This window comes from Phacochoerus africanus, chromosome 8 (genome assembly GCF_016906955.1).
Source record: "Phacochoerus africanus isolate WHEZ1 chromosome 8, ROS_Pafr_v1, whole genome shotgun sequence".
Lineage (NCBI taxonomy): Eukaryota > Metazoa > Chordata > Mammalia > Artiodactyla > Suidae > Phacochoerus > Phacochoerus africanus.
Genome location: NC_062551.1, coordinates 11895884 through 11921062, shown reverse-complemented (window position 1 = coordinate 11921062; position 25179 = coordinate 11895884). Strand labels below are relative to the sequence as shown.

Genomic DNA, 25179 nt, shown 5'->3' with positions numbered 1-25179 from the left:
TACAACTATGGGTACAACCACTGGCCGCCTACCCTTAACCTGTTCCCCCTGACACGTGGCTTCCAGGGAGCCTCTGGTTTAGTTTCCAGAGCCCTTTGAAGGGAGCTGTGTGGTGATCAGGACAGTCTGAAGCCCTGCACCCATGTACTTGGCTTTGTAGTTGACTATCCAGCTGCCTCCATTCTGATTCCTCTTGCACCTGGCTTGTCAGCTGAGACCGATTGGGAGGTGAAGCAATGGCACAGTGAAGCCTCTGTAGACTCTGGAAAGTGTTAAAAGGCCATCATTTGGGTCTAGGTATCACTTTTGGCCAGGGACAAGGCCTGCATGCCTTTAATCTGATACTCATACCTGATTTCTTGGGCCAGGCACTATAGTCCTGACTTCTGCTGCCAGGAATTGAGGCCCAGTTCTCCCAAAAGAAACAATGCCTAAACTTCTTCTTTCCCAGTTTAGATGAGGGTAGTTTTAGCTGAATTATATTTCTTGCATAGCTTTTCTCCCTGGTGTATTGTACCTCTCTCATTCTCTTTTCCTGAAAGCTGCCTCCTCTCAAGTTACTTACACAACTCTGCACCTCCAGAGCTGCTTCCTGACAGCCTGACCGAAGACAGCCCCTTCTTCAAGACTCTTCTTTCCTGATGCCTTAGCTGCTCCCCTGTATTTTTTTGGATACTGGCACATGGATATCTAGATATCAAGATAGTAGGAAGGAAGCAAAGCATATCAAATGTGAGCTGAAGGCATACAAAATGATCAGCAGCAACTTAGATATACAAGAAAAGACAGTATGTGAAAATTGAAAGATAATAAAGTAGTTAAATGATTTCATAATGTTATAGTAATACTGAGCAGAGTCTTTGGGTCTGCATTAACTCAAATTTTGTCACTTCTTTTTTTTAGCAAGTAGGGCGCTGAAGCAAGGAACGTAGTTTAAAACAAAATAAGCATGTACAGATTGTTCATATAAACACATAATGATTTTTTAAAGACTGGAAAGAATCTGGTTTCATGTATGAGAAATATATATTTAGGTAACATTGCTTAGTCATCTCTGCCTTATCTCTGTATTCCTACAAAGATACAAAATGTTACTTCGGTATGATTTAAGTTAAAACTACTCTTTTAGTTATCAGAACCCCAAAACTTACTGGCTTAAAACAAATTTATTATGATTTCTTTTTTTTCTTTTTTTCTTTTTTTGGCCACGCCATGGCATGTGGAAGTTCCTGGGCCAGGGATTGAACATGCATCACAGCAGTGACCTAAGCCACTGCAGTGTCAATGCCAGGTCCTCAACCTGCTGAACCACATGGGAACTCCTATTATGATTTCTAACAGTTCTGTTAGTTCACAGGGATCAGCTGGGAGGCTCTCACTTGGGATCTTCTATGTGCCCAAGGAAGTGGAGGTGAGAGCTGCAGTCACCTAAGGGCCCAAATGGGCTAGGTGACTCAGATGACTCACTCATATGGCTGTTTCTTGAGGTACAGTGAGCTCAGCTGGAGCTGTGAACTCAGATGTGGGGCCTTTGGAGAGATTTCACTGCCCCTAGGGGAAGGGGTTGTGTATAGTGATATGGGACAAGTAAGAACGTTCTGGCACAAAGATCACTGTAATCTCCTGACGTTTAAACATGGGGAGTTCCTTTTTTGGCTCAGCGGTTAAAGAACCCAACACTGTCCATGAGGATGCGTGTTCGATCCCTGGCCTCGCTCAGTGGTGTTAAGGATCTGGTGGTGGTGTGACTCTGGTGTAAGCCAGCAGCTGCAGCTCCTATTCTATACCCCCTGGCTTAGGAACTTCCACATGCCTCAGGTGTGGCCATAAAAAGAAAAAAAAAAGTTTAAACACTGGTGGTTTAGACAAAACTGACCACCCCATGTCCTTTTATTGGATTCTCCTTCAAGAATTAGGCCATATGATTTTTTTCTGCCATCAACTCATAGTTGTGTTACTGACCTGGGTTCTTGGCCTTCCTTAATCAATAGAAATTGATAAGAGGTCAGACAAGAAATTCAGGCAGGGTTTATTCAGGGCCCCTGCTGCAGCAAAAGGGAGCAAAAACAAGCAGCAGGCTCCCTTGCTTGCGTCCTCCCCAAGGGGAGGGGCAAGCTGGTTGCTCTTGCAGGGTGAGGGTAGGCCTGGGGCCAGGGGTGGGGCCAGAGGGGTGGCCTAGGTGGTTTGCCTACCTCTTGGGTGATATTGCATGTAGGGGGCATACATAGTACCCTGCTTTTGCTCTTGGCTCTTTAGAAATGGCAGTTGGTCTTTTAGTTTTTTTGTATCTTGTTCGTAATTGCCTCTGGGGCCATGCATGCAGTTATTTTTAGTACCTTACAGTTTCTTTGTGTTTTGTTGCTGGAGGAGTTGTTTGTCCAGGTGTAAGCACTGCAGCCCCTGCAACATAGGGTCCTAGGTCCCAGCCTGTCTCATTTTCATTTAAGTATGTTTATTCTTGAAGGAAGACTCTTTGTGTTAATACCTTTAAGTGAAATATGTGAAACTTGTATGAAAAAAAAAAATGGCCAATTAAACATATTGGGAAAAAAACCGATTTACTACTAAAAGAGAAAATTTTGAAATTAAAAGGAGATTATGAAATACAAATAGTAAATCTAAGCAATTTACATAATTCATACTAAGAAAAAGTCCTCTAATATAAGCAGGGTAATTGTTTGACACTAGCAATTAATTTCCCTCTCAAATATCTTTATGTGTAGGAATTTAATCATGTTTAAAAGTAAGTACACCTTGTCTAGGAAAAAGTTACTATTTTAAGCACAAAAATATCCTTTTCCACTGGTAAACAATTTAATTTTTATCTAAATATTTATGCTAAAGAATAGAAATAGGAAATACATTTCATTGTAAATTCAGAAACAAGGTTTTTAACATTTATTATAGAAAAGTTTGGAGGTTCCAGGGAACTAGACATAGAATTACCATGTGACCTGGCACTTCTAAGTATATATACAAGATACATGAAAAATATATGGTTATGCAAACACTTGAATGTTCATAGCAGCATTATTCATAATAGCCCCAAAAAGGAAGCCCTACAAGTGTCAATCAACTGATGAATGGTTAGACATAAAAGATAAGTAAAAAGAAATGAAGAACTGGTACCTGCTACAATATGGATGAACCTTGAAAACATTATGCGAAGTGAAGCCAGACCCAAAGGCCACATATTATATGATTCCGTTTATATGAAATGTCCAGAATTGGCAAATCCATTGAGACAGCAAGTAGATTAAGGTTGCCAGTAGCATAAGAGAATGTGGAGAATGTGGAATGTCTGCTAATGACTAGGGCTTATTTTTGGAGTGATGAATGTGTTCTGGAAATATGCAGTGGTGTAGTGGTAGTACAACCTCGTGACTATATTAAAACTACTGAATTTTGCATTTAAAAATGGTGAGTTTTAAAATTTAAAAAATATCCTATGCTCCTAGTGACTAATTGCCCAATTCCTCCTTAAGAGGATAAATGCTGATTTCTTCTCCAGAGCTAAGTCCCTACCAAAGTGGTGCCAGACAGTGGACACAACCTACACCAGATCTGGCCTATGAGTGCATGACTTCACCCATGATCCCTGCCGTCCAAAGGTTTTCGGCCCCAAGAGGCCTGAGAACTAAAGGACCAGCTTATTGGGACCTAAAAGACTTGAAGAAAGAGGGCAGAAACCTTTTTGTGGAGGCACTGCTGGCCTGGGACAATCAGACGCTTCAGCCTTGGGCACCAGACAAGGTCTATCGGTCTTGCCACTCTGCATCAAAACCATGCAAGATCCCTGCTCTCAGCCCCACTTTCAGGCTGTGGTGGCCTTAACCATGACAAACTTTAAGGTCTCCACTGGCTCCAGTGCATGTTCATGATCACCTTAATATGGTTTAAGAATGGGACGTCTGGTCATCCAGCTCCTGAAAGATACATCTGACTCACAGGAGTTTCTAAGGAGCCTCACTGGTCAGGCTGGCTCCCTTTGTCAGGCAATAATCTCTACCTTTTTCTCTAGAGACTTAATCCCAGGATTTGCTTCAGAAGTGAAAATTTACCTTTTTTCTCTAGAGGAGGCCATCCTATCTATAGCTCACTCCAGACGCTAGAGATAGATGCATAGATACAGAGGTAGGAATAGGCAAGAGTACAGAGGGGAGATGCAGAGGCAATGCAGATGAGTGATAGATGTGTGTTTACACGAGTATTACACATCAATAGACATGCGATACAGATGTACATAAAAATGAAGAGGTCGAGGAGTTCCCATTGTGGCTCAGCAGTAACAAACCCCACTAGCATCCTTGAGGATGTGGGTTTGATCCCTGGCCTTTCTCAGTGGGTTAAGGATCCAGTGTTGCTGTGAGCTGTGTGTAGAACAAAGATGATGCTTGGATCCCCAGTTGCTGTGGCTGTGGCCCAGGCCAGGAGCTGCAGCTCCAATTTGACCCCTAGCCTGGGAGCTTGCGTATGCCACAGGTGCAGCCCTAGAAAAAAAAAGTCAATTACACACATATATAGTTTTCCCTTTACAAATAATTAGGCTTGTTTTCTCTGTCCACATATTTGAGTGTAGGAAAGTGACTGGTGATACTAGAAGTTCTCATCTCTGGCCACATGAGAATCATCTAGGGGAACGATTTAAAAATCAAACTAGGTATGGCATCCATACTGTTAAATACATCAAACTTTTTTGGTAGATACCTGCCTATATGCATGTGAATCTTAATTCCCTACGTGATTAATGAGGATATTGGGGAAAATACCTTGTGCTGAGTGTCATTTGATCATAAATACTGATGTTGGACTATTCTGGCACTTGTGCTTCAGTGTGTAACCACCTAGAAAACCCTTGCGTGTAACGCACCCAGATAATAGGATGTCTACCTCACAATTGTATTTGTGCACAACTGGTATCTTTGTAGAACTAGAGCTTTGTGTGATGATCTTGTTCCAATACCTTCATGTGGAAAGTAAACAACGCAAATAAGACAAAATAGCAAGTTGATAAAATGAACAAGAAGTGGTATTTTTTCAAGACAGTTTATTGCCAAGGGAAATCCACCTGTACCTTCATGCCAACGTCTATTTTTATTTTTTCTAAATGTATTTTATTTTTAAATTTTTTGTCTTTTTATGACCGCACCCACGGCATATGGAGGTTCCCAGGCTAGGGGTTGAATCGAAGCTGTAGCTGCCAGCCTACGCCACAGTCATAGCAACTTAGGATCTGAGCCGTATCTGTGACCTACACCACAGTTCACGTAAATGCTGGATCCGTAATCCACTGAGCGAGGCCAGGAATCGAACCCGCAACTTCATGGTTACTAGTTGGGTTCGTTAACCACTGAGCCACTACAGGAAAGCCCCAAAGTCTATTTTTAGAAGTTACCTTTTCAAATGAAGGGAGAAGACTGAGAGTGAAATTGGTTATCTCGGGTTTTAGGTTAACATAATTGAGAGAATTTTATGGATATACATGTACATACATGCAAATATGTACAAAAGAAACCCTAAAAAGTGGAAATATTAGTATCATTAGACTATGTTCAGTGATTATATGGCATTGCTATTATAACGTCCTTGTACATTTTTGTGTTTTAAATAGTTGAAGTAGAACCGTATACTCAGTATTATGGATTTGTCCTAATCCATTTACTCATTCTATTAATGATGGATACTGATACTCATTAATACCTCTATTAATGAGGTAGCGTCTAGTTCCCAATTTAGACCCTCAGAACTTAGAGAAGAAGGTCACTTATATGAAGGAAATAAAATAGCCTTTCATTTTCCACACAGCAAACTAATTTCAAGTTTGCCTTCTCATGTTGCCACGAGGGAAAGAAGTTCTGATATGTCCCTCAGAGACCTATTTTTGCCTGAGTTAGGTTGGTTTGTAGATTTTCCAGGCTATGGCAGATATGGTGATTATAGAGAAGAGGTAATATTTGTCAGTAAAATACCTTTTTTCCACAACAACTCAGCAGACGTGTCCACTGCCTCGTGCCCATGGTGCTTCCAGAGGCAGGTGTGGAGCTTGGAAACAACGCTGTACTTAGTGAAGTGAGTACAGAAGATGACTGCCCACAAGACAGAGTAAACAACCTCCATTTGGGCTTCCAAGTGGTTTTTCCTTCCCCTTGCTTTAAGTTTTGCCCCTGACAGGATGGCCTCCTTAATCATCATTCTTCAAATTGCTCTGATCTGCGTCAGAAGAAAGGAGGCTGGGATCAGGTTCCAGGAATGCCATCTTCTTCCTGAAGCCCAAGCCCTGGTGAGGTTTGCCGCGTGTTTAGAAGGGGCTGAGAGTCTTACTCCCTGAGCACCACTGGAATCCTGGAGGGTCCTCTTCCTATGGATGAGGATTCAGAAATGTTTGTACCTTTTACTGGCAATCTCTAGGTGTCAGGAGTTGACCCAAAGGTTTCTTGAAGCTTCTGTATATTGCTGGATGGCTGACCAAGGGCATGAGCTGGTTTCCCAGCTGCCTGTGTGTGCTGCACCCACTAATCTGTCTCAGTGAGCCCTTTTCGAGGATCCCAGTCTGCAAGCAGAGCCTGGCAGGACTCATCCCAGCACTGCAAAATGTAAGCTATATCCACCTCACCCAGATCCTGCAGTGGTGGTTTTTTGTGCTCAGGTTGAGGCTGAGAGTAATCTTCCAACTGCGGTCGTCCCATGGCCGTCTCTTCTTGCTGATCCTGGTGATCTTGGCGTGGAGGCCAGAAAGGGTGCTGAGTATCTGGGTCTCCTCCCACGGTCAGCAGTACTGGCACATAATTCCCAAGAGTTAGAGCAAAGGGGCAGTTCTCTCCTCCCTGCACAGACTTCATGGGCTGCATCGTGACAGTTTGCCCTTGGATAACACAAGGGAGAAGAATAGGTGGAAGTGACTGGCTCCTGATGAAAGATCTGCCTGGGAGCGTGGACAAGTCAATTTCATGCTGCTGAACTGTCAGACCAGGCCTCCCATGTGGGCCGTCTACAGAGGAATTCACATGCTCGCTTCTGCTCTGCCCAGGGTACAGAGATCTTTGGTCTTGAAACCACATCTATGTAAGAAAAAGGGAGGCATGGACATCATGAGACAAGCTCTTCTGGCTATGTTTTCATACTGTGTAAAGCAAAGTCCTGTTATATAGGCCCTAATCTCAAGATATTTATATGAAATGAGTTACCCTGGCTCCTGTGGTCAGTATGTGTGTGTATGTATGTGTGTACATAAATGTGCATAAAACACAGATTTAGGTCATAGCACATTCAAGCAGTCAACTATAGACTAATTGAAACTCCGGCTGAAAGACAGATGCTCTAGGATCCACCCATTAACTTCAACAATGGATCATGGAACATGGTTTCTTGACATTTTTCTCCTCTTCATCAGTGTATGCACAGGAATACATATCTTACAAATGTGTCTACATCTGAATAAGCTCTAGCAGATACACATAAGTATTTTTGAGGGTCATTGCGTTGATAAATCTATGAACATACTTCTTAATCTTAAGTATTGAGCATATACTAAATCCCTATCTCTGCAACTTAGGTAGAAGGTACTTAATGAGGGTGATTTTATTCCCCAATTTGACTTAAGTCTTGTATTTTGGGGGAGATTGTTACAAATGTAGGAAGGAGAGGTGGGCAGGATATCTAGTTGGTAGAGGCCAGGAATGCTGAAAAATATTAGCATATATAGATTGCCCTCCCCAAGAAAGAATTACCTGGCCCAATATGACCGTAGTGCCAAGCTATAGAAAAGCTGACCGTGTTCTCAAAATAGGCATTAATTTTCACCTTTTCCCAGTTTTGCTGCTAGTGATTCTGAATAATACACCACTGACAATTTAATCAGAAAATTCTTCCTTTTGCAGGAGTGTGACTCTCAATGGCAGGTGCTTGCAAGGAATACTTTGTCCTTGATTTCTGTGACAATCTAGGTTAGTCAAGGTTTTCCAGCCACCACTCAGAAGATAACGTCATTTAACAGATAGAGGTATTTGGTGCCATAGACATAAAACTTACTTGAATTCTTGATTCTGGAATGCCTGTTTGTTTGACTGGTGTTTCCCTAGTTGCAATATCTAGGAATTGGTTTCTCTCAAAGGCTTGAACTGGAACATTTGATTGAGATCTTGGTTTGGATGTCTGGTCTTGTCTGGCTCCTTTTGTTAAGTATTCTAAAGGAGAATGCAGGGACAAGGCGGGGGGTTTAGGACAGTTTTTGCGTTCAGGCTGGAAATTCAAACTTGAGGATAGTGCTGACCTGCTCCCTCTGAGTCCCTGTGAGATGACAGGAGAGGAGGATGTTGCCCTGCCTAGAGCAGCAGGACCAAAAGTTCCAAAGCTTTGGTTGCTCATAACCTGACTTTCCCAGCCAACGGCAGGACCATGCTTTTATTGCTGAACCTAGATTACCCAGAACAAGCTGAAACTGGCTCCAAAGCGAAGGATTCTATGTGGAGAATTTGGGCACAACATGCAGAATTGATTCTCCTCTCAATGGGACCCACTGACTTTGAACTGCATTTGGACTCATGGGTTCTTACCTTGAGTACAAGGCTGAGGCTGCTCCTGCCCATGGGTTTTGTCTTCTTCTGAGGAGGAGTCGAACCCCAGTTTTCTCTGTTCTGCTCTGTGGTTTTTAAACCACATCTAAGTGGGAAAAGAAGACGTGAAAGTCATGTAACTTGGTCTCTCATTCCAAATATCAATGCAATTAAACAAAACTAATTAATACAGCCTCTTGTGATCATATCCCTAAAGGATAGGTGATGTATTATCCTAGGAATATGCTATCATTAGCATTCAGTTCAGGACAGCATACAATCTGCTCTCAACTCAAATGAGCGTTTCTTGTATGGTCATCCTCAGGGCGTCCAAAGTCAATTTCCCTGATTTAAGAAACACTATTAATTCCCTCAAAGGAAATCAATCACTGTCTCTCTCGCTCCCTGTGTAGCATCATCTCGTCATAAGAAGTACCATTTCATAATGCACAATATATATGGAATTGATCTCAGGAATTTCTTTATGTAGGGCAGTAGAATTAGCCACCGTCGAGAGCTGGACTAGCTCATCCACACTTCCTCTTGCTTACTTCATCCTATAGGGATAGATAGTTAATGAGACTCCTGGGGACCCTGTACATTTCACTTTAAAACTATTATCACTAACTAGCCAATTGTATTCTGCTTGTTTCCCTCATTATGTGAGTGTTGGCATTGCAGTGTGCTTTCTAATTATTTCTGAGTGTTTTATTTTGATAATTTGATAGTTCATGAGATTAGAGTGTCAATGATAACCAATATCTGGTGAACCACTTATGTCACAGGTATTGTGCTAAAAGGTTATGTCTATTCTATAAATTAATTACTTGAAATATTTTCCAATAAGTCTTATTAAGCCCAGGAGGAGACTGGAAACTATTAGGTTAGTGAACACAATCTCAGAGGCGACCTCATCCAACACTGTTTCCTGGATTTGCCATCCTCCACCTCAATGCAAATGGGCCAACTGCTACATATGCCCCCAAAGTGCACTTTATTAGTGGGATTTTGGAAAACACCCTACAAAACGAATGCATTAAAAGAAAAGGAAAATTTCTTCTCCCCAGCGTCTCCTCGGACTGATGCCCTTATAGCCACTGACTTATTAGAGACTATTTTTTTTTGGTCTTTCTCGGGTTGCACCTGAAGCATATGGAGTTTCCCAGGCTGGGGGTCGAATTTGTGCTGCAGCTGCCAGCCTCCACCACAGCCACCACAATGCAGGATCCAAGCTGCATCTGTGAGCTATACTGCAGCTCATGGCAACACTAGATCATTAACCCACTGAGCGAGGCCAGGGATTAAATCTGCATCCTCTTGGATACTAGTCTAGATTCGTTCCCACTGAGCCAGGCGGAAACTCCCTGATCAAAAATTCTGAACTCATTATTCTCTAAAAGCACATTTCTGTTGACTTCCTTTTGGTTTCAATACTGCTTTACTTGGTATAGTTGTACTGTTTATAGCTATCTCTGCTAACTAAAGGAATCCAACTTATTTTTACATTGGCGGTTCTATTCACAATAATACAATATGGGATTTTATTTCATATATGTGTATGAATCACATTTCAGACTGCCCACTTTTTAAAAAAAAGGGAAAATAGTAGGAACAAAAGATTTACAGATAAACAGATTTAGAGAAAACTAGTTTCTACGGGAAGATGTAAAGATCTGGCCTTATAGGAATCACTCCTTTGATATGCACCACAGCTATGGGCCAGAATTTTTTGTTTCCTTAGTGAGTTTCCTCAGGGCTCACCGGCCCACCCTTGGGAGGGACTGCATTGCCTGAGGACCTGTGACAGCTTTTGTTTTGTCCACTTAACTACAGCCCAGGAGGCAGTATTTCAGAGCTTTTCAAAGAGAAAAGGGGAAATATCAAGATACAGATGATAAAGGTGAAGGGGGAGGTGCATACAGCCATGCACACATTTTACAGAATTTGCTGCTGGTCTCGTGAAGGTCACTACAGGTCACTACTAGTCACGAGGACCTGACGACGCCATGAAGGGTTTTAGTGTTTTTCTAGATGTGAGGAGATGCAAGAAGTGGGCTCATAAAAATCTCCTAAAAATATCTAACTATCTGAAGACCTGCTGTTCCAGTTTTTCCAGAACACAGAGTGCCTCACTTCTGGTTTCCACCCTGAACTCCGCTCAGCGATGCTGGTGGTGCTGAGGGTTGGCAGCTGCAGTGCCTCAGGATTTAATCCATGTAGAGGCAGATGGCAAGTGTCAAACTCAGGTTCAAGACTTTAGTTAAAACAACAGAAAAAACTAACCTGAGAATTGGAAATTTACATGATTTCCTTGTAATTACATATTAATCATTATTCTGCAATATTACCATCATAGTGGTTCAATTTCCTGTGTTCTCTAAATCTCAAAAGTTGATTTAATTATATCCTGTGGGGAGAGCCTGAACCAGTATATTCTCCTTTCTGCCATTAGTGAATACACCCAACCAGTTGGTAAAAGAAGTAACAGATGTTTCTGCCATTGGTAAAAGGGGTAGTTCTTGTTTTTATTTCGTTTCTAATATTATATAATAGGAAAAACCCTTTGGGAAACATACCTGACCTAAAAATTGCCTGCCAGTACCAAGCCCAGCATTTCTCTTTTATCTTGAACATGACAGATAATGAAATAGAAACCTGACACTTACCTGAATTTTAGATTCTGGAACACCCATTTCCTTGGCCCATTGTTTCCTGGTTGCTTTTTCAGGGTAAGGGTCATGTCCAAACCGAGCTTGAAGGATATTCTTTTGACTCTGATTGTAAACAATCCTGCCTTCCCAGGTTTCTTTTTGTAGTATACCTGGTGAAGAGAAAATGGGGAGAATTATGAAGGGTGTGTTTATGGATGAAAGACTTGTGTGAGCATCTATCTCATAATTTATTTCAGGTTAAAAGCCTGTAGGTCCAGTGATTATTCTGTATTTTTACTTTAGGGATACCCCTAGAGTCCCTAAAGTCATTCTAAATTGGAGACGTATAGGTCAAATATATATATGATGGAAAAAAATGACAATCTGTGATCTGAGTTACCAAAGGCAGAAGTTACTCAAAATCCACAAAATTACATGCAAAGAAAATAGGAGTTAGGAAAATAAATGGAAATATATCAGACAAGTAAAATGTGAAAAACATTAAAGATGATATTTTGTGATTTAACTATTTAAATATAAAATATTGAATTATTAGGTATGGAATAAATATAAAATATTGCTTATTCCATATTTGTTTTTCTCCATTTAAAGTGTTAACTTTCAACAACTCACATATGGGACTCATGGCTGTCTCTTAAATTTGAAATTCCATTCTCCCAACTTCAAAGCTCCCATTGATCACCTGACACAATTTATCTTTGCAAAATAGCCCCTGCTTCAACAATCCTTTCCTCTGATTGTAACTGTGATTTTACTTTTTATAAACTCTGGAAAATAAAGCATGCGGCATTATCAAAGAGTAAAAAGTAGGTGGGAATTTACCACTTGAAGTGCCGTTAAAATCCATCTTGGGAAGAGGTATCTGGATTCTGCAGAGACGAATGCACAACTGAGCAGTTCCCCAGACACAGGATTTGTAAAGCCCAGGGTGACCCACCCACCTCTCAAATACTCTCCTGTTTAATCCCTTCTTTAAATATTTAAAACTTGTAGGTAGAAACTTTAAGTAATCAGATTAGAGGAAATTCAGAGTCTATCAGATTCTAATTTTGCATCTATCATTATCTTTCCAAATATGACTTAAAATTTGCTTTCTAGTTTACATAGTACACATATATATAAATGCGTTGTTTTGTTTTAGTACTCTTGTTTCTTAATTATTTTGACTTCATGATATTATTTTGATATTATATAGCTATTTCTACTCACTTTGTATTCTGTTTTCCTTATCTCTCACTGAAACATATTTCATAGTAGGGCTTATTTTTATTTTTTATTTCATTTTTGTTTTTTAGGGCCGCACCCGCAGCCTATGGAAGTTCCTGGGCTAGGATTTGAATCAGAGCTTCAGCTGCCAGCACAGCCACAGCAACTGCAGGATCCCAGCCACATCTGTGACCTACACCACAGCTCACAGCAACGCCAAATCCTTAACCCACTGAGCTCCACTGAGCGAGGCCAGGGATCAAACCCGCATCCTCATGGACACTATGTCGGGTTCTTAACCCACTGAGCCACAAGGAGAACTCCCATAGTAGGGTTTAAAGTAGTTGGGTTTAAGTGTTATTTTAGCTAGTCTATAGTCCAGAGTTCTTCAAAAAAGCTCTAATTGAAGTGTTGTTGTGAAGGTCTTCTACAGATCGATTGAATTATGTAGTCAGTTGGCCTTAAGTAAAGAAGATTATCCTGGATAATCTGTGGGGCTGATGCAGTCAGCAAAATGCCTTAAGAACAAAGCTGAGTGCATTCCTGAGAAGACATCACATCTGTGGACCAAGCTTCATCTTTTGTCCTTTCCTTCCAAAGGGTCTGCCCTAGAAATCTCACTGCCTAGCCAGCCCCTACAATTGTATAAACCAATTCCTTTTAATAAATGTGTTTATGTGTATGTATATGTGTGTGAACACACAAGTGTATGTATGATTTCACTAGTTCCCTACGTGACTTGTGTTTAGAAAATTTGCAGATTCTGGGAGTTCCCGTCGTGGCTCAGTGGTTAATGAATCCGACTAGGAACCATGAGGCTGGGGCCTCAATCCCTGGCCTTGCTCAATGGGTGAAGAATCCTGTGTTGCTGTGAGCTGTGGTGTAGGTCGCAGATGCGGCTTGGATCCCGCGTTGCTGTGGCTCTGGCGTAGGCCAGCGGCTACAGCTCCAATTGGACCCCTAGCCTGGGAACCTCCGTATGACGCGCGTGCTGCCCTAGAAAGGACAAAAAGACAAAAAAAAAAAAGTCACAGATTCTGTTTCTCTCATTGAGCACTAAATGATACAGATGTTGGTACTAGAGCCAGTTCTGTAAGAGACTCTTATAGATAAATGTATATATCATGTACATACATGTATACATACATTTATATATGTGCATAAATATTTGGGTCACTGACAAAGCAAAGAACTAAAACCATCTGAAGTGGTTGCTGAGGGAAAAGGAAATGTGAACTGGTGGAAGTAAATAGTTAAAAATACTGTTGTATTTGGAGTGGATAAGGAATGAGCTCCTGCTGTATAGCCCAGGGAACTATATCTAGTCACTTGTTATGTAACATTATGGAGGATAATGTGAGAAAAAAGAATATATGTGTGTGTGTGTGTGTGTATGATTGGGTCACTTTGCCTTAGGGAAGAAATTGACAGAACACTGTAGATCAACTGTAATAGAAAAAATAAAAATGTTAAAAAAATATATATGCATTTTGAGAATTTCAAAAAAAAATTACCGACTATTACCAGAGTTCTTGCTGTGGATATATGTGCATAAATGTTCTATAAATAAATATACATGCATGTATATATTTATGCCTATTCATATATATAGTGTGTTATATTCTTAAGAATATGAAAGAGTTCCCGTTGTGGCTCAGCAGAAATGAATCTGACTAGTATCCATAGGACGCAGGTTTGATCCTTGGCCTTGCTCCATGGTTAAGCATCCAGCGTTGCCATGAGCTGTGGTGTAGGCCAGTGGCTACAGATCTAATTTGACCCTCCATATGCCACAGGTGTGGCCCTAAAACACACATACACACACACAAAGAATATGAAGAAAGTGCTGTGCAATTATTTCTCGATGTATGCTATATTGGATATAAGGTTAGAGATGAGAAGATGTGATGGCCATTATATATCGTGCTGTCGTAAACACTGAGGTACATGTTCCCAGGAGTGGGATTGCTGGATCAAATGGTAATTTTATTTTTAGTTTTATGAGACCTCTCCATACTGTTTTCCATAATGGTTGTATCAGTTTACATTCCCACCAACAGTGTAAGGGGGTTCCCTTTTCTTTGCATTCTCTCCAATGTTTATTTTTGTAGACTTTTTGATGATGACCATTTTGGCTGGTGTAAGGTGATTTTCATTTGTCTAATAATTAGTGATGTTGAACATATTTTCATGTGTTTTTTAGCCATCTGTATGTCTTTGTAGAACTGTCTGTTTAGATCTTCTGCCCATTTTTTGATGGGATTGTTCACTTTTTTGGTATTGAGCTGCAGGAGGCGTTTATAAATTTTGGAGATTAATCCCTTGTCAGTCGATTCATTTGCAAAGGTTTTCTCCCATTCTGTGGGTTGTCTTTTCTTTTTGTTTAGGTTTACTTCGCTGTGCAGAAATTTTTAAGTTTAATTAGGTCCCATTTATTTTTTGTATTTATTGTCATCTAGGAAGTGGATCTGAGAAGATACTGTTGTGGTTTATGTTAGAGAGTGTTCCGCCTGTGTTTTCCTCTAAGAATTTTATATTAGCTGATCTTCTGTTTAGATTTTTAATCCGTTTTGAGTTTATTTTTGTGTATGGTGTTAGAGAGTGTTCCAATTTCATTCTTTTACATGTATCTGTCCAGTTTTCCCAATACCACTTATTGAAGGGACTGTCTTTTCTCCACTGTATACTCTTGCCTCCTTTGTCATAGATTAGTTGACCATAGGTGTGTGGGTTTAATTCTGGGCTTTCTATCCTGTTCCAATGATCTACACAATAGCCAAGACATGGAAGCAACCTAAATCTCCATTGACAGAGAAGTGACTAAAGAAGAGGTGGTACATATACACAATGGAATATTACTCACACATTAAAAAGGAATGAAATAGTGGGATTTGCAGCAACATGGATGGACCTAGAAATTATCATGCTAAGTGAAGTAAGACGGTGAGACACAAATATCATATGCTATCACTTATATGTGGAATCTAAAAAAAGGATACAATGAACTTCTTTGCAGAACAGAAACTGACTTCCAGGCTTTGGAAAACTTTATGATTACCAAAGGAGACAGGTTTGGTGGGGAGGGATGGGCTGAGGGTTTGGGATGGAAGTGTTGTAAAGTTTGGTTGTGATGATCGTTGTACAACTATTAATATAATACAACTTGTTGAGTTAAAAAGATGTGATGGAGTTCCCTTGTGGCACAGCAGGTTAAAGATCTGGTGTTGTCTCTGCAGTAGTTTGGCTGGCGCAGGTTTGATGCCTGGCCTAGGAACTTCTATATGTTGCCAGTATGGCTATTAAAAAAAACCCAAACAACTCTTTCCATGTGACCATTTGCATAAATGAAGTTATACGAATTGTGAAAATTGCATTCTGAATGTGTTTGTATAAATGTTAACGCAATATTTTGCTTTCTTTCTGCTGTTATTCCCTGATGATTAAACATAAGATGTATAAATAACAGTTAACCTTAAGTCACAATATGTAAGGGGCTTCAAAAGAGGAGGAGTCACATTATCTAAGGATTTTGGGGAAAAGGATTAGAATGTTTCTATTTAGGGAGGATAGTTGTACCATATAAGGCAGAAATATCACTTTGTTATTGTCTTTTTTTTTTTTTTTTTGGCCATTCTGTGGCATATGGAGTTCCCAGGCCAGGGATCAGATCTAAGCCACAATTGCAACCTATGCCACAGCTGTGGCAATGCCAGATCCTTTAAACCACTGTGCTGGGCTGGGATCACACCTGTGTCCTGGTGCTGCAGAGGTGCCACAATCCCATTGCACCAGAGTGGGAACTGCTGTTACTGTCTTTATTTGGAAATTACTCATGGTTTTAGGAGATGTGTGTGGTTTCCAAGCTGATAAGGTGTGGACAGAGATGGTCCAGTTTTGTGTGAGTGTGGTGAGGCTACAGGCCCTAGTAATTCACACCATTATCTAGGTGTTTCTGCGAAGGTGTCTTATAGATGTGGTTAAAATCCATAATCACTTGACTATGGGAGATTATCCTATATAATCTGGGTGGGCCTGAGTCAATCAACTGAAAGACTAGAGGACTGAGTGAAGGCTTCTCTGAGAGGAAGAAATTCTGCCTATAGACAGATGCTTCAGCTCCTGCCCAAGAATATCAGTCTGCCCTATGGATTTTGGACTTGCTAAGCCAGTCTCTGCAGTAATGTAAGCCAATTCCTTACAATAAATCTCTACATATACACTGATTCTGCTTCTCTTGTTGAATGTAATCATTGGATATAATTATCAAATTGTTTATTTTGAAGTGATGACATTAACAAGAAAAAAGTATTTATGTGAATCTCTCATGCAGACAGGCCATGGGTGATAGAGAAATTTATAGATTCCTGGCAAAGTGGCAGCTTATGTTATGCTGCTGTAGATTTTTTTGGGTAAATCTCTGTCAGTTGTGCAAAACTGGAAGGCAAAAAATACAACTCTTATGCCTTGACTTCAGGACAACAGAGTATCTCTACTAAGACCCATGCGCTCCTGGCCAACATTGTCTTGGGAACATCTAGAAACAAATGAGCTCAGAAAGGAATGTATTCCTTAATAGGAACAAGGCAAGGATATAGAAAGAGTATATGGGATGGTCACTGCTGTGGCTTGGATTTGATCCCTGCCCTGGGAACTTCTGCATGCCAACAGCGTGGCCAAAAAAAAAAAAAAATGTATGAACTGCAAGGTAAAGTGTACAGGCAGACTTTATATTGTTCATATGAGGAAATACAAACTTGGAGACATACTTTCTAACAAAAAATTCACAAGCTGTTAAAAAAAGCAAAAGTCTGGGGGTTCCCTCATGGCCGAGCTTCCCTGCTGCTGCACAGTTCCATCCCTGGCCCGGAACTTCTGCTTGAAATGGGAGTGGCTTAAAAAAAAAAAAAAAAGCATAAAAAACAGAGTTGTGGTCTAAAAACCTTTGGTTTAAAGCAGTGATTGCATTAAAACCAATCATTCCTCTATTATTTAATTCAGCATTACTCTAAACTGACTCTGGGGGAAGAAAAAGGTGTATGCTTTTGTTACAGATGGCTGTTAAACTTAGGATATTTCAGTTTAGATGAGAAACAAAAATTAGGCATAATGAATTGGGGAATGGGCTAATTGCATCAGGAAATAGGTATAATTAGGTAGGTTAATTATCTTTGTGTGTGTTTTCCTTTGTTGACACATGTGTGCGATTCTCAGAAAATTGACATGCTTTAACTAAAAGAAACTTTGCTTGGATAAAAACTATATTTTGTGTACTGCACCTGCTCATATCATACCCAGATGGTAAAACTTCCAAAGAGCCCTGCCTCTGATGCCACTACAAATGAGGCCAAGCAAGATAAGGGACATCCAAGGATCTAGTCTAGGGAGATCATTTTGGATTAGAAATTGACCTAATTGGAGGAAAGTATCCCCAGTTAAAGGGAGCTCTTCCTCAAAACATACCCATAGCTAAATCTTGCTGTTGCTCTGTTTCAATGGGTGCAGTGTCTTTCTGCTTCTTTCATATCATGACAGGATGTTATATTGATCCAGTCCCTATTCCAACTGGCTTATAATATGAACTTTTGTTCTTTGATATTTTTCAAGATTTAAAAAAATTAAGGCGTTCCCATCGTGGCTCAGTGGTTGATGAATCTGACTAGGAACCATGAGGTTGCGGGTTCGATCCCTGGCCTTGCTCAGTGGATTAAGGATCCGGCGTTGCCGGGAGCTGTGGTGTGGGTCACAGATGGGGCTTTGATCCCACATTCTCTGGCTCTGGCATAGGCCAGCGACTACAGCTCTGATTACACCCCTAGCCTGGGAACCTCCATATGCCGCGGGTGTGGCCCTAGAAAACAAAAACAAACAAACAAAAAAATTGAAAAAACTGTATAAACTATTAACAGACAACACTGATAAATTTATTTCTTCTTGGACACACCCCTGGTGTGGCCTCTGTGGCCTGTGGTCTTGGTGTGCTGGCCTCGGACATGAAGTCCCCATAAGTGGCGAAGTCCACTGTGAGCTGGAATCTTCTTCAGTGGCTCCAGGTCTTCACAGAGCTTGTCGTCTAGGCCATTGGCCAGGACCTTACCATCCTTCACAGCCTTCTGTCTATTTAAGAACCAGTCTGGGAGTTCCCGTCGTAGCGCAGTGGTTAACGAATCCGACTAGGAACCATGAGGTTGCGGGTTCGATCCCTGGCCTTGCTCAGTGGGTTAACGATCCGGCGTTACCGTGAGCTGTGGTGTAGGTTGCAGACACGGCTCGTATCCCGCGTTGCTGTGGCTCTGGTGTAGGCTGGCAGCTACAGCTCCGATTAGATCCCTAGCCTGGGAACCTCCATATGCCGTGGGAGCGGCCCAAGAAATGGCAAAAAGACAAAAAAAAAAAAAAAAAAAGAACCAGTCTGGGATCTTGTATTGATGTGGATTCTGCATAATGGTGATCACACATTCTACCTCATCCTCTGGGAGCTCTTTTTCCCTCTTGGTGAGGTCCGTGTCTGCCTTCGTCAACACCACCTGAGCATGTCTTCACCCCACATCTTTACTTGCAGTGATAGGAAAGGCAGTTTTCCACTGCCCATGGATGGCAGTATTAAGTACTTGCAAAATGTGCTGAAACTTCTCAGGGATTACTAGAGACCTGACCGTAACTCCAGCGGTGGGGTGTAGACCTCCAGTGGAAAAGCTGTTCTTTGATATTTTGATTAAGCAGAGTCAAGGCTGGATCTTTGAGCTGCTTTGAGTTGTGAATGAAGGTGTTAGACTTTGAGCCCTAGCAGTGCTTGGAAAAATCACTCATATTGTACCATGTGGAGAAGGGTAATATTATTTTGTGTACACTAGGGATGGAAGTTAATTTTGACCAAATAGATTGTCTGCAATATATATGTATACATATGTTTTTGTATTTTTGTCCTTTTTAGGGCTGCACCCATGGCATATGGACGTTCCCAGGCTAGGGATCTAATTGGAGCTGTGGCCGCCAGCCTATACCACAGCCACAGCAACACCAGATCCTTAACCCACTGAGCGAGGCCAGGGATGGAACCCACAACCTCATGGTTCCTAGTCGGATTTGTTTCCGCTGGGCCACTCTTGCAATATATTTTATAGGGGCTGAATATTTCATGCCTGTTGTCATGGCACCAGCCCAGTCAGGCCACCAGAAAGATTATACTTTGCAAATTTTTTTTTTTTAATTTTTCAGGCCCGTGGCAGCTTCACACTGCTCCTCGCTCCATTGTGCGCCGCTGCCAGGCACTAAGACTGACCTCCAAATTGTTGATTTCAGTTTTTGCCTTGTGATTTATTTCAGCCAGTGAAATATGAGTGGATTTAATGAAGCAGCATGTGCCATCTCTGCACCCCATCTTTGGGGGCCCTAGTTCTCTTCTCACTATGGTGAGCCTTCTTTGTCCTAGATAATGATTCCAGTAACCTGAATCCCAGAAGGATAAGTGAGAAGTAGTCTTTTGTTGATGTGAGTCGTGTTTGGAGGTCATTTATTACTACGACATGATTGAGACTAAGATGATAGACAAGTTTGCTTTGCATCTCTTGAAGTTCTATGACCAGAGTTGTGTTTTTTTTTTTTTTTTTTTTGGCATTTCTTGGGCCGCTCCCTCGGCATATGGAGCTTCCCAGGCTAGGGGTCGAATCAGAGCTGTAGCCACCGGCCTATGCCAGAGCCACAGCAACGCGGGATCCAAGCCGCGTCTGCAACCTACACCACAGCTCACGGCAACACCGGATCGTTAACCCACTGAGCAAGGGTAGGGACCGAACCCGCAACCTCATGGTTCCTAGTCGGATTTGGTAACCACTGCGCCACGACGGGAACTCCAGAGTTGTGTTTTTTAAAGAAAACAATTACCTGAACATTTCCAGAAAACTATTTGTTAAAAATTTAAAGCCTTGCCCCACCCCCTCCCCTTTTCTTCAATTTCAGAAGTAAATTTTCGTGAAATTTAGAAGAGCGTGAAATCTATTTTCTAAATGAAATCTTCCAAGAGACCTGTCCTTGTGTCAGGAATCAAGCCTAAGGCGGTACCCACAGTGCAGGACCGACCATGATGATGATCCTGGGAAGCTGTTTGCCCAGGTTGTCATGTGACGTGAAGACAGCGAGGGGATCTGGACTTGCGAGACAGAGACTCAGGATGTTGCCTACACGTGGGAGAAGAGAGGGAATCTATCCAAGTGTTTCCTTCGTCCTGGAGAAGATGTTTGTACTTCAGGAAGAAAGTATAACAAAGACCTGTCTAGATTTCGTTACCCAGATTCTAATCCATTTGTTTATCTATTTGTTTATAAAAAGCGAAGACCAACCCACAGTCTCAGGGCCAATATAATGGACGGCACTTTGGCTCAGAATGAGTGTGACAACAGATTTGTTGCTGGCCAGAGAGGGGTGAGATACGCATACCCTTGGAGCAGATGGGACAGAAGGGATGTCAAGACACTTTCTTCAGACAGTGGGTGGAGCACGTCACAAATAAAGGCTGTTTCTCCCAGGGTGGCACATGTGATTACGGAGGCTGTGCTCTGCACTTTTCCAGAACCACAACCTCCTCCACTGAAGGCACTGGCCCTGTGGTTTGTATGTAAATCGAGGCTCTTCAGGATACAGGACCCTCTTGTTCACTAAGAAACCCTCACTGCTCTACAGAAGAGGCTCACAGCTGTCCTACCAGCACAGTGCATTGCTCCTACAACTGATGCTTCACTCAGGCTGCCCGATTGGGTATATTAATGATGTGCTTTCTGACATCCCACACAGCTATGCACCATAATTCTTCTATGCACTGATGTCTACAGATAAAGCAAGCAATTGTCATCACTTGCTGGTAGGCTGACCCTAACTATTGCACTTAACTTCTCTAATCTTCATTTTATTCCCTTATTGCTTTTGTTTTATGGGTGCTGTATCCTGGAGGGTCTAAACCCTGAGTGGGGGGCCAGGTAAGAAGGAAGATTTTCTCCAGCCCTGAGTCTCCGGAAGGATCTGAGCAGGCCAGGAAGAGTTGCCTGGGTACACTGTCCTGCAGGTCATTACTGAAGGACAGCATGCTCTTGGCCCTGGGCTGCTTCCCTGCTGGCTGCTCTGTGCTTCTACTACCTACCACCTGCTCACAGCTCCTCTGTGTTGGACTTTTGGCCCATGATGCAGGACAGGGGAGCATTACCAAGCTGAACAGCACTTCCCTCAGTAAGAGGGAGTGGGCCTGGTGGCAGCATTGATGTGGTTCAGTAGCCAGACTTTCTGAGCAGGGGCAGCTCTACCTACTGCTTCACTCACCTGCATGGATACTGTGGATGAACAAGCCTTACGTGGATGAGGGTGTGGAGTCCAACCACAGTTTTTGTAATGAAGGTGACCAGTTGCCTGCATGGCCCAGCCGCTAAAGGAGGAGGGGGGAGGAGGAGGGCATCTTCCCAGCCAGAATTCTCCTGCTGGCTCCATTTCAGTCTGCAGTAGCTGAAGGAATTTGTTCTGAGCCTTTCGAGGAGCTGTCAACAACACTGTTCCCTGTTCTGTTGCTGCGCTCCTTGCTGGTTCCCCCACATCCTCCATGGTTTGGCAGTTGTTGCCCCTGCTGGAGGGCCTCACTGTAGGGTTTCCAGTTATGCCAGGTGATTTTTGTGGTGAGTTCATGGAAACAGACATTTTCTCTGGATTATGTGCTGTCACAAAACAGATAATTCTGTGATCGGTATTTTAATAAATCTTATGTTTAGGGTGAGAAACTTGCACAAGGCTAGAGCTGTGAGGTACTTATACGGGTCCCAAGAGTGGATGGTTGAAATTTTGTGGTTTAGATGGTATTCCAGTTTGTCTGTGTTCAGCCAGGATCCCAAAGTGACCTTGTGTCTCTTTTTTTTTTTTTTTTTAAGGCCTCACCCACATGAGGGGTTCCCAGGCTAGGGGTTGAATTGGAGCTACAGCTGCCGGCCTATGCCACAGCCACAGCAACGCAGGATCCGAGCTGCGTCTGCAATCTACACCACAGTTCATGGCAATGCCAGATCTATAACCCACTGAGCAAGGCCAGGGATCCAACTTGCAACCTCATGGTTCCTAGTCAGATTCGTTTCTGCTGCGCCACGATGGGAACTCCGATCTTGTGTCTTGATGTATTCTGATCACAGGGTGGACTTGCCTGATATTGACAGTCTTTAAAAACGTCTGTATACTGCAGAACACCAAGATGTAACTGAGGGTACGGGCTGGCTCCCAGATATCAGACCTGGCTTTACTCTTTCTCACACATTTCATGGAGAAGTGGGGGCAGGAGGTGAGCTGGAGAACTGCAGCCTGTCTGCTGGGTCCATCGTGGTGTCTGTTCTCAAATATAGGTCCAGGTAAAGAGAAGGGAAAGAAAGGTATTGTCACAGAATTCTCTAGTGGCACAGTGGGTTAAGGATCCAGCATTGTCACTGCAGTGGCTTGGGTCACCACTGCTGGGGTGTGGGTTGGATTCCTGGTCCAGGAACTTCCACGTGCTGTGGGTGTGGCCACACAGACACACACACAAAAAGGCATTAGAATATGATGGAACCGCAGTGAGCCTGGCTGCGGGAGAAGAGAAGCCAAGGCTGGTGGCATTCAGGACCTTCTGCAAAGCAAGAAACCAGGATTCAGCATCTGGGAGCCCTGGGCCATCCATCCCCCCTGAGAACCACCTCTTTTCCTCCCTCTCCTCCTCCATCAGGAGCAGATGTCACTCTCTTCCCTTCTCTCCAGCTCTCCTCCAGCTTTTGCCTCCCCTCCCACCTCACATCAGCCATCTCAGTCTTGGAAACTGCTTAAACGTCAGCCCCACGGGTCTGAGGGCTGGGAAGTGCTCAGGCTCCCTTGCTGCTGGATGACAACTTGGAGGGGTAAGGGAGACCCAAGGGCTGAGCAGTGACCCCACATTTGTGTGATGTAGCACTTATCCTATGGCACATCTGAGAATATTCCAAAACTGATGTGAAATAGAAATTTCTATCCTGAAAAGCATTTTGCATAAAATATTCATAGCACTAAAAAGCGTACTTCAGTTGAGAAAAAAAGATTTTGGCTGTTACTCTGAAAATAGCTGTTTAAACCATTTATGATTCAACAGAATAAAATGACACTCTGCACATTGGGTCCAACTGGAATCTGTGTGTGTGTGTGTGTGTGTGTTTGCACACATTCTTTCAATAAATTTTGGGTGTCAAGTTGAGTGATTCTCATCTGTGCACAATGAGCTGACTCCCTTAGAGACAAATTTCCTCCTGGGTTTAGAGAGCATCTTTGTGAAACAAAGCCTGCCTATCCTTTGCTGCAAGCTGAGGGCTTTTTTCTCTGCCAGGAGAGTGTGCCTTCTTTCTGTTGCCCAGATTTTGTTCTCAAGCTCTTTACTTAAGGAGAAGAGTGACAAGGAAAGATGTTCTTAATTAATAAATGTTAGCATGTGAGACCAATTCAACTAATGAATGGACAAATCAAATGTGGGACATCTATACAATGCAATGTTATAGTGACATATCAGTGAATGCATTCTATAGTATGGATGAACTTTGAAAACATTAGGCTGAGTGAGAGAAGCCAGACACAAAAGGATATACATTGTTTGATCCCATTTCTATGAAATGTCCAGGATAGATAAATCCATAGAAACGAAAGTAGGTTAGCAGTTTCTAGGGACCAGGAGGAGGGAGAATGGGGATTGACTGATAATTGATAAGGATTTTTCTTTAGAGATTATGAAAACTTAAAAAAATTAGCTAGAGTTCCTGTTGTTGCTCAGCGGAAACAAATCTGACTAGTATCCATGAGGATGCAGGTTCGATCCCTGGCCTGGCTCAGTGGGTTAAGGATTCAGCATTGCTGTGAGCTGTGGTGTAGGTCACAGACTCAGCTTGGATCCTGGGTTGCTGTAGCTGTGGTGTAGGCTGGCAGCTGCAGCTCCAATTCAACCCCTAGCCTGAGAACCTCCATATGCCATGCATGCAGCCCTAAAAATACAAAAAAATACAAAAAAAATTTAGCTAATGTTGATGGTTGCACAGCTCTTTGAAAATACTAAAAGCCACTGGATTGCACATCCAAAAGGATAAATTTTATGGTAAATAAATTATACCTTAATAAATAATTATACCTTAAAAAAAGAGAGTAGCTTATAAAAATAAAGTATAGTGGAAAGGATCATGAAATATTCTGCCACCTGGATAAGTGAAACTACAGAGGGCACTTTCTGAGAACAATGAACATTGCAAAATTGTTTAAAATGAAAGTGTAAGTTAAAGTCACACACTATGGTGAAATTTAATGCCATTAGTATTAACACTTGTCAACACATTATACTGATCACACATTTTAGATTAAAAGAGCCTCATTGACTATAACTTGAATATTTATAAAAAGTCCCTTTGACTAGAAAACAGATTTAAATATGCATTTAATTTTGTAAATAATTTCAGTTTTTCAAATGAGGATATTAACACATATTGGAAATTTAGAAAGTATGGAATGAATAATATGACCTGATTATGTTGAAAATAAAAGGACATTAAAACATAACTCAAAAGCATTTGTTTTCTAGTTATTCACTTTCTTTTTTTCAGTCAAATGGAAAATGATATCAGTATAAGGAGCATCATTTTATTTATTGGGCAACAGATATTGTATATGATTCTATATAAGTATTAATGATAAACTTGGAAAATATGGCCCTAAAAGAATATAAAAATATATGATTGATTTTTCATGGC

At 41.8% G+C, this 25179-nt stretch overlaps 1 protein-coding gene and 1 pseudogene across 1 annotated transcript; both read right to left on the bottom strand.

The window, feature by feature from the left end:
- Nucleotides 1-5630: 5630 nt before the first annotated feature.
- DUXB (double homeobox B) lies at nucleotides 5631-17894 on the bottom strand. The gene is made up of 5 exons (XM_047791302.1): nucleotides 17891-17894; nucleotides 11219-11373; nucleotides 8553-8658; nucleotides 8029-8183; nucleotides 5631-7058 (listed from the first exon to the last, which is right to left on the bottom strand). The coding sequence occupies exons 1-5, from the start codon at nucleotides 17892-17894 to the stop codon at nucleotides 6513-6515; spliced, it is 966 nt and encodes a 321-aa protein (XP_047647258.1). The 3' UTR covers nucleotides 5631-6512.
- A 457-nt stretch (nucleotides 17895-18351) lies between these two features.
- LOC125133162 (40S ribosomal protein S18-like) lies at nucleotides 18352-22012 on the bottom strand (annotated as a pseudogene).
- Between the last annotated feature and the right edge of the window lie 3167 nt (nucleotides 22013-25179).

Excerpts from the sequence above, each read along its gene's own strand:
- DUXB (XM_047791302.1), bottom strand. Across the intron at positions 8,659-11,218 it reads TTCCAGAATCTAAAATTCAG|ATGTGGTTTAAAAACCACAG; the intron begins GTAAGTGTCAGG and ends TTTCCCACTTAG. Across the intron at positions 7,059-8,028 it reads TTCCAGAATCAAGAATTCAA|ATGTGGTTTCAAGACCAAAG; the intron begins GTAAGTTTTATG and ends TTTCTTACATAG.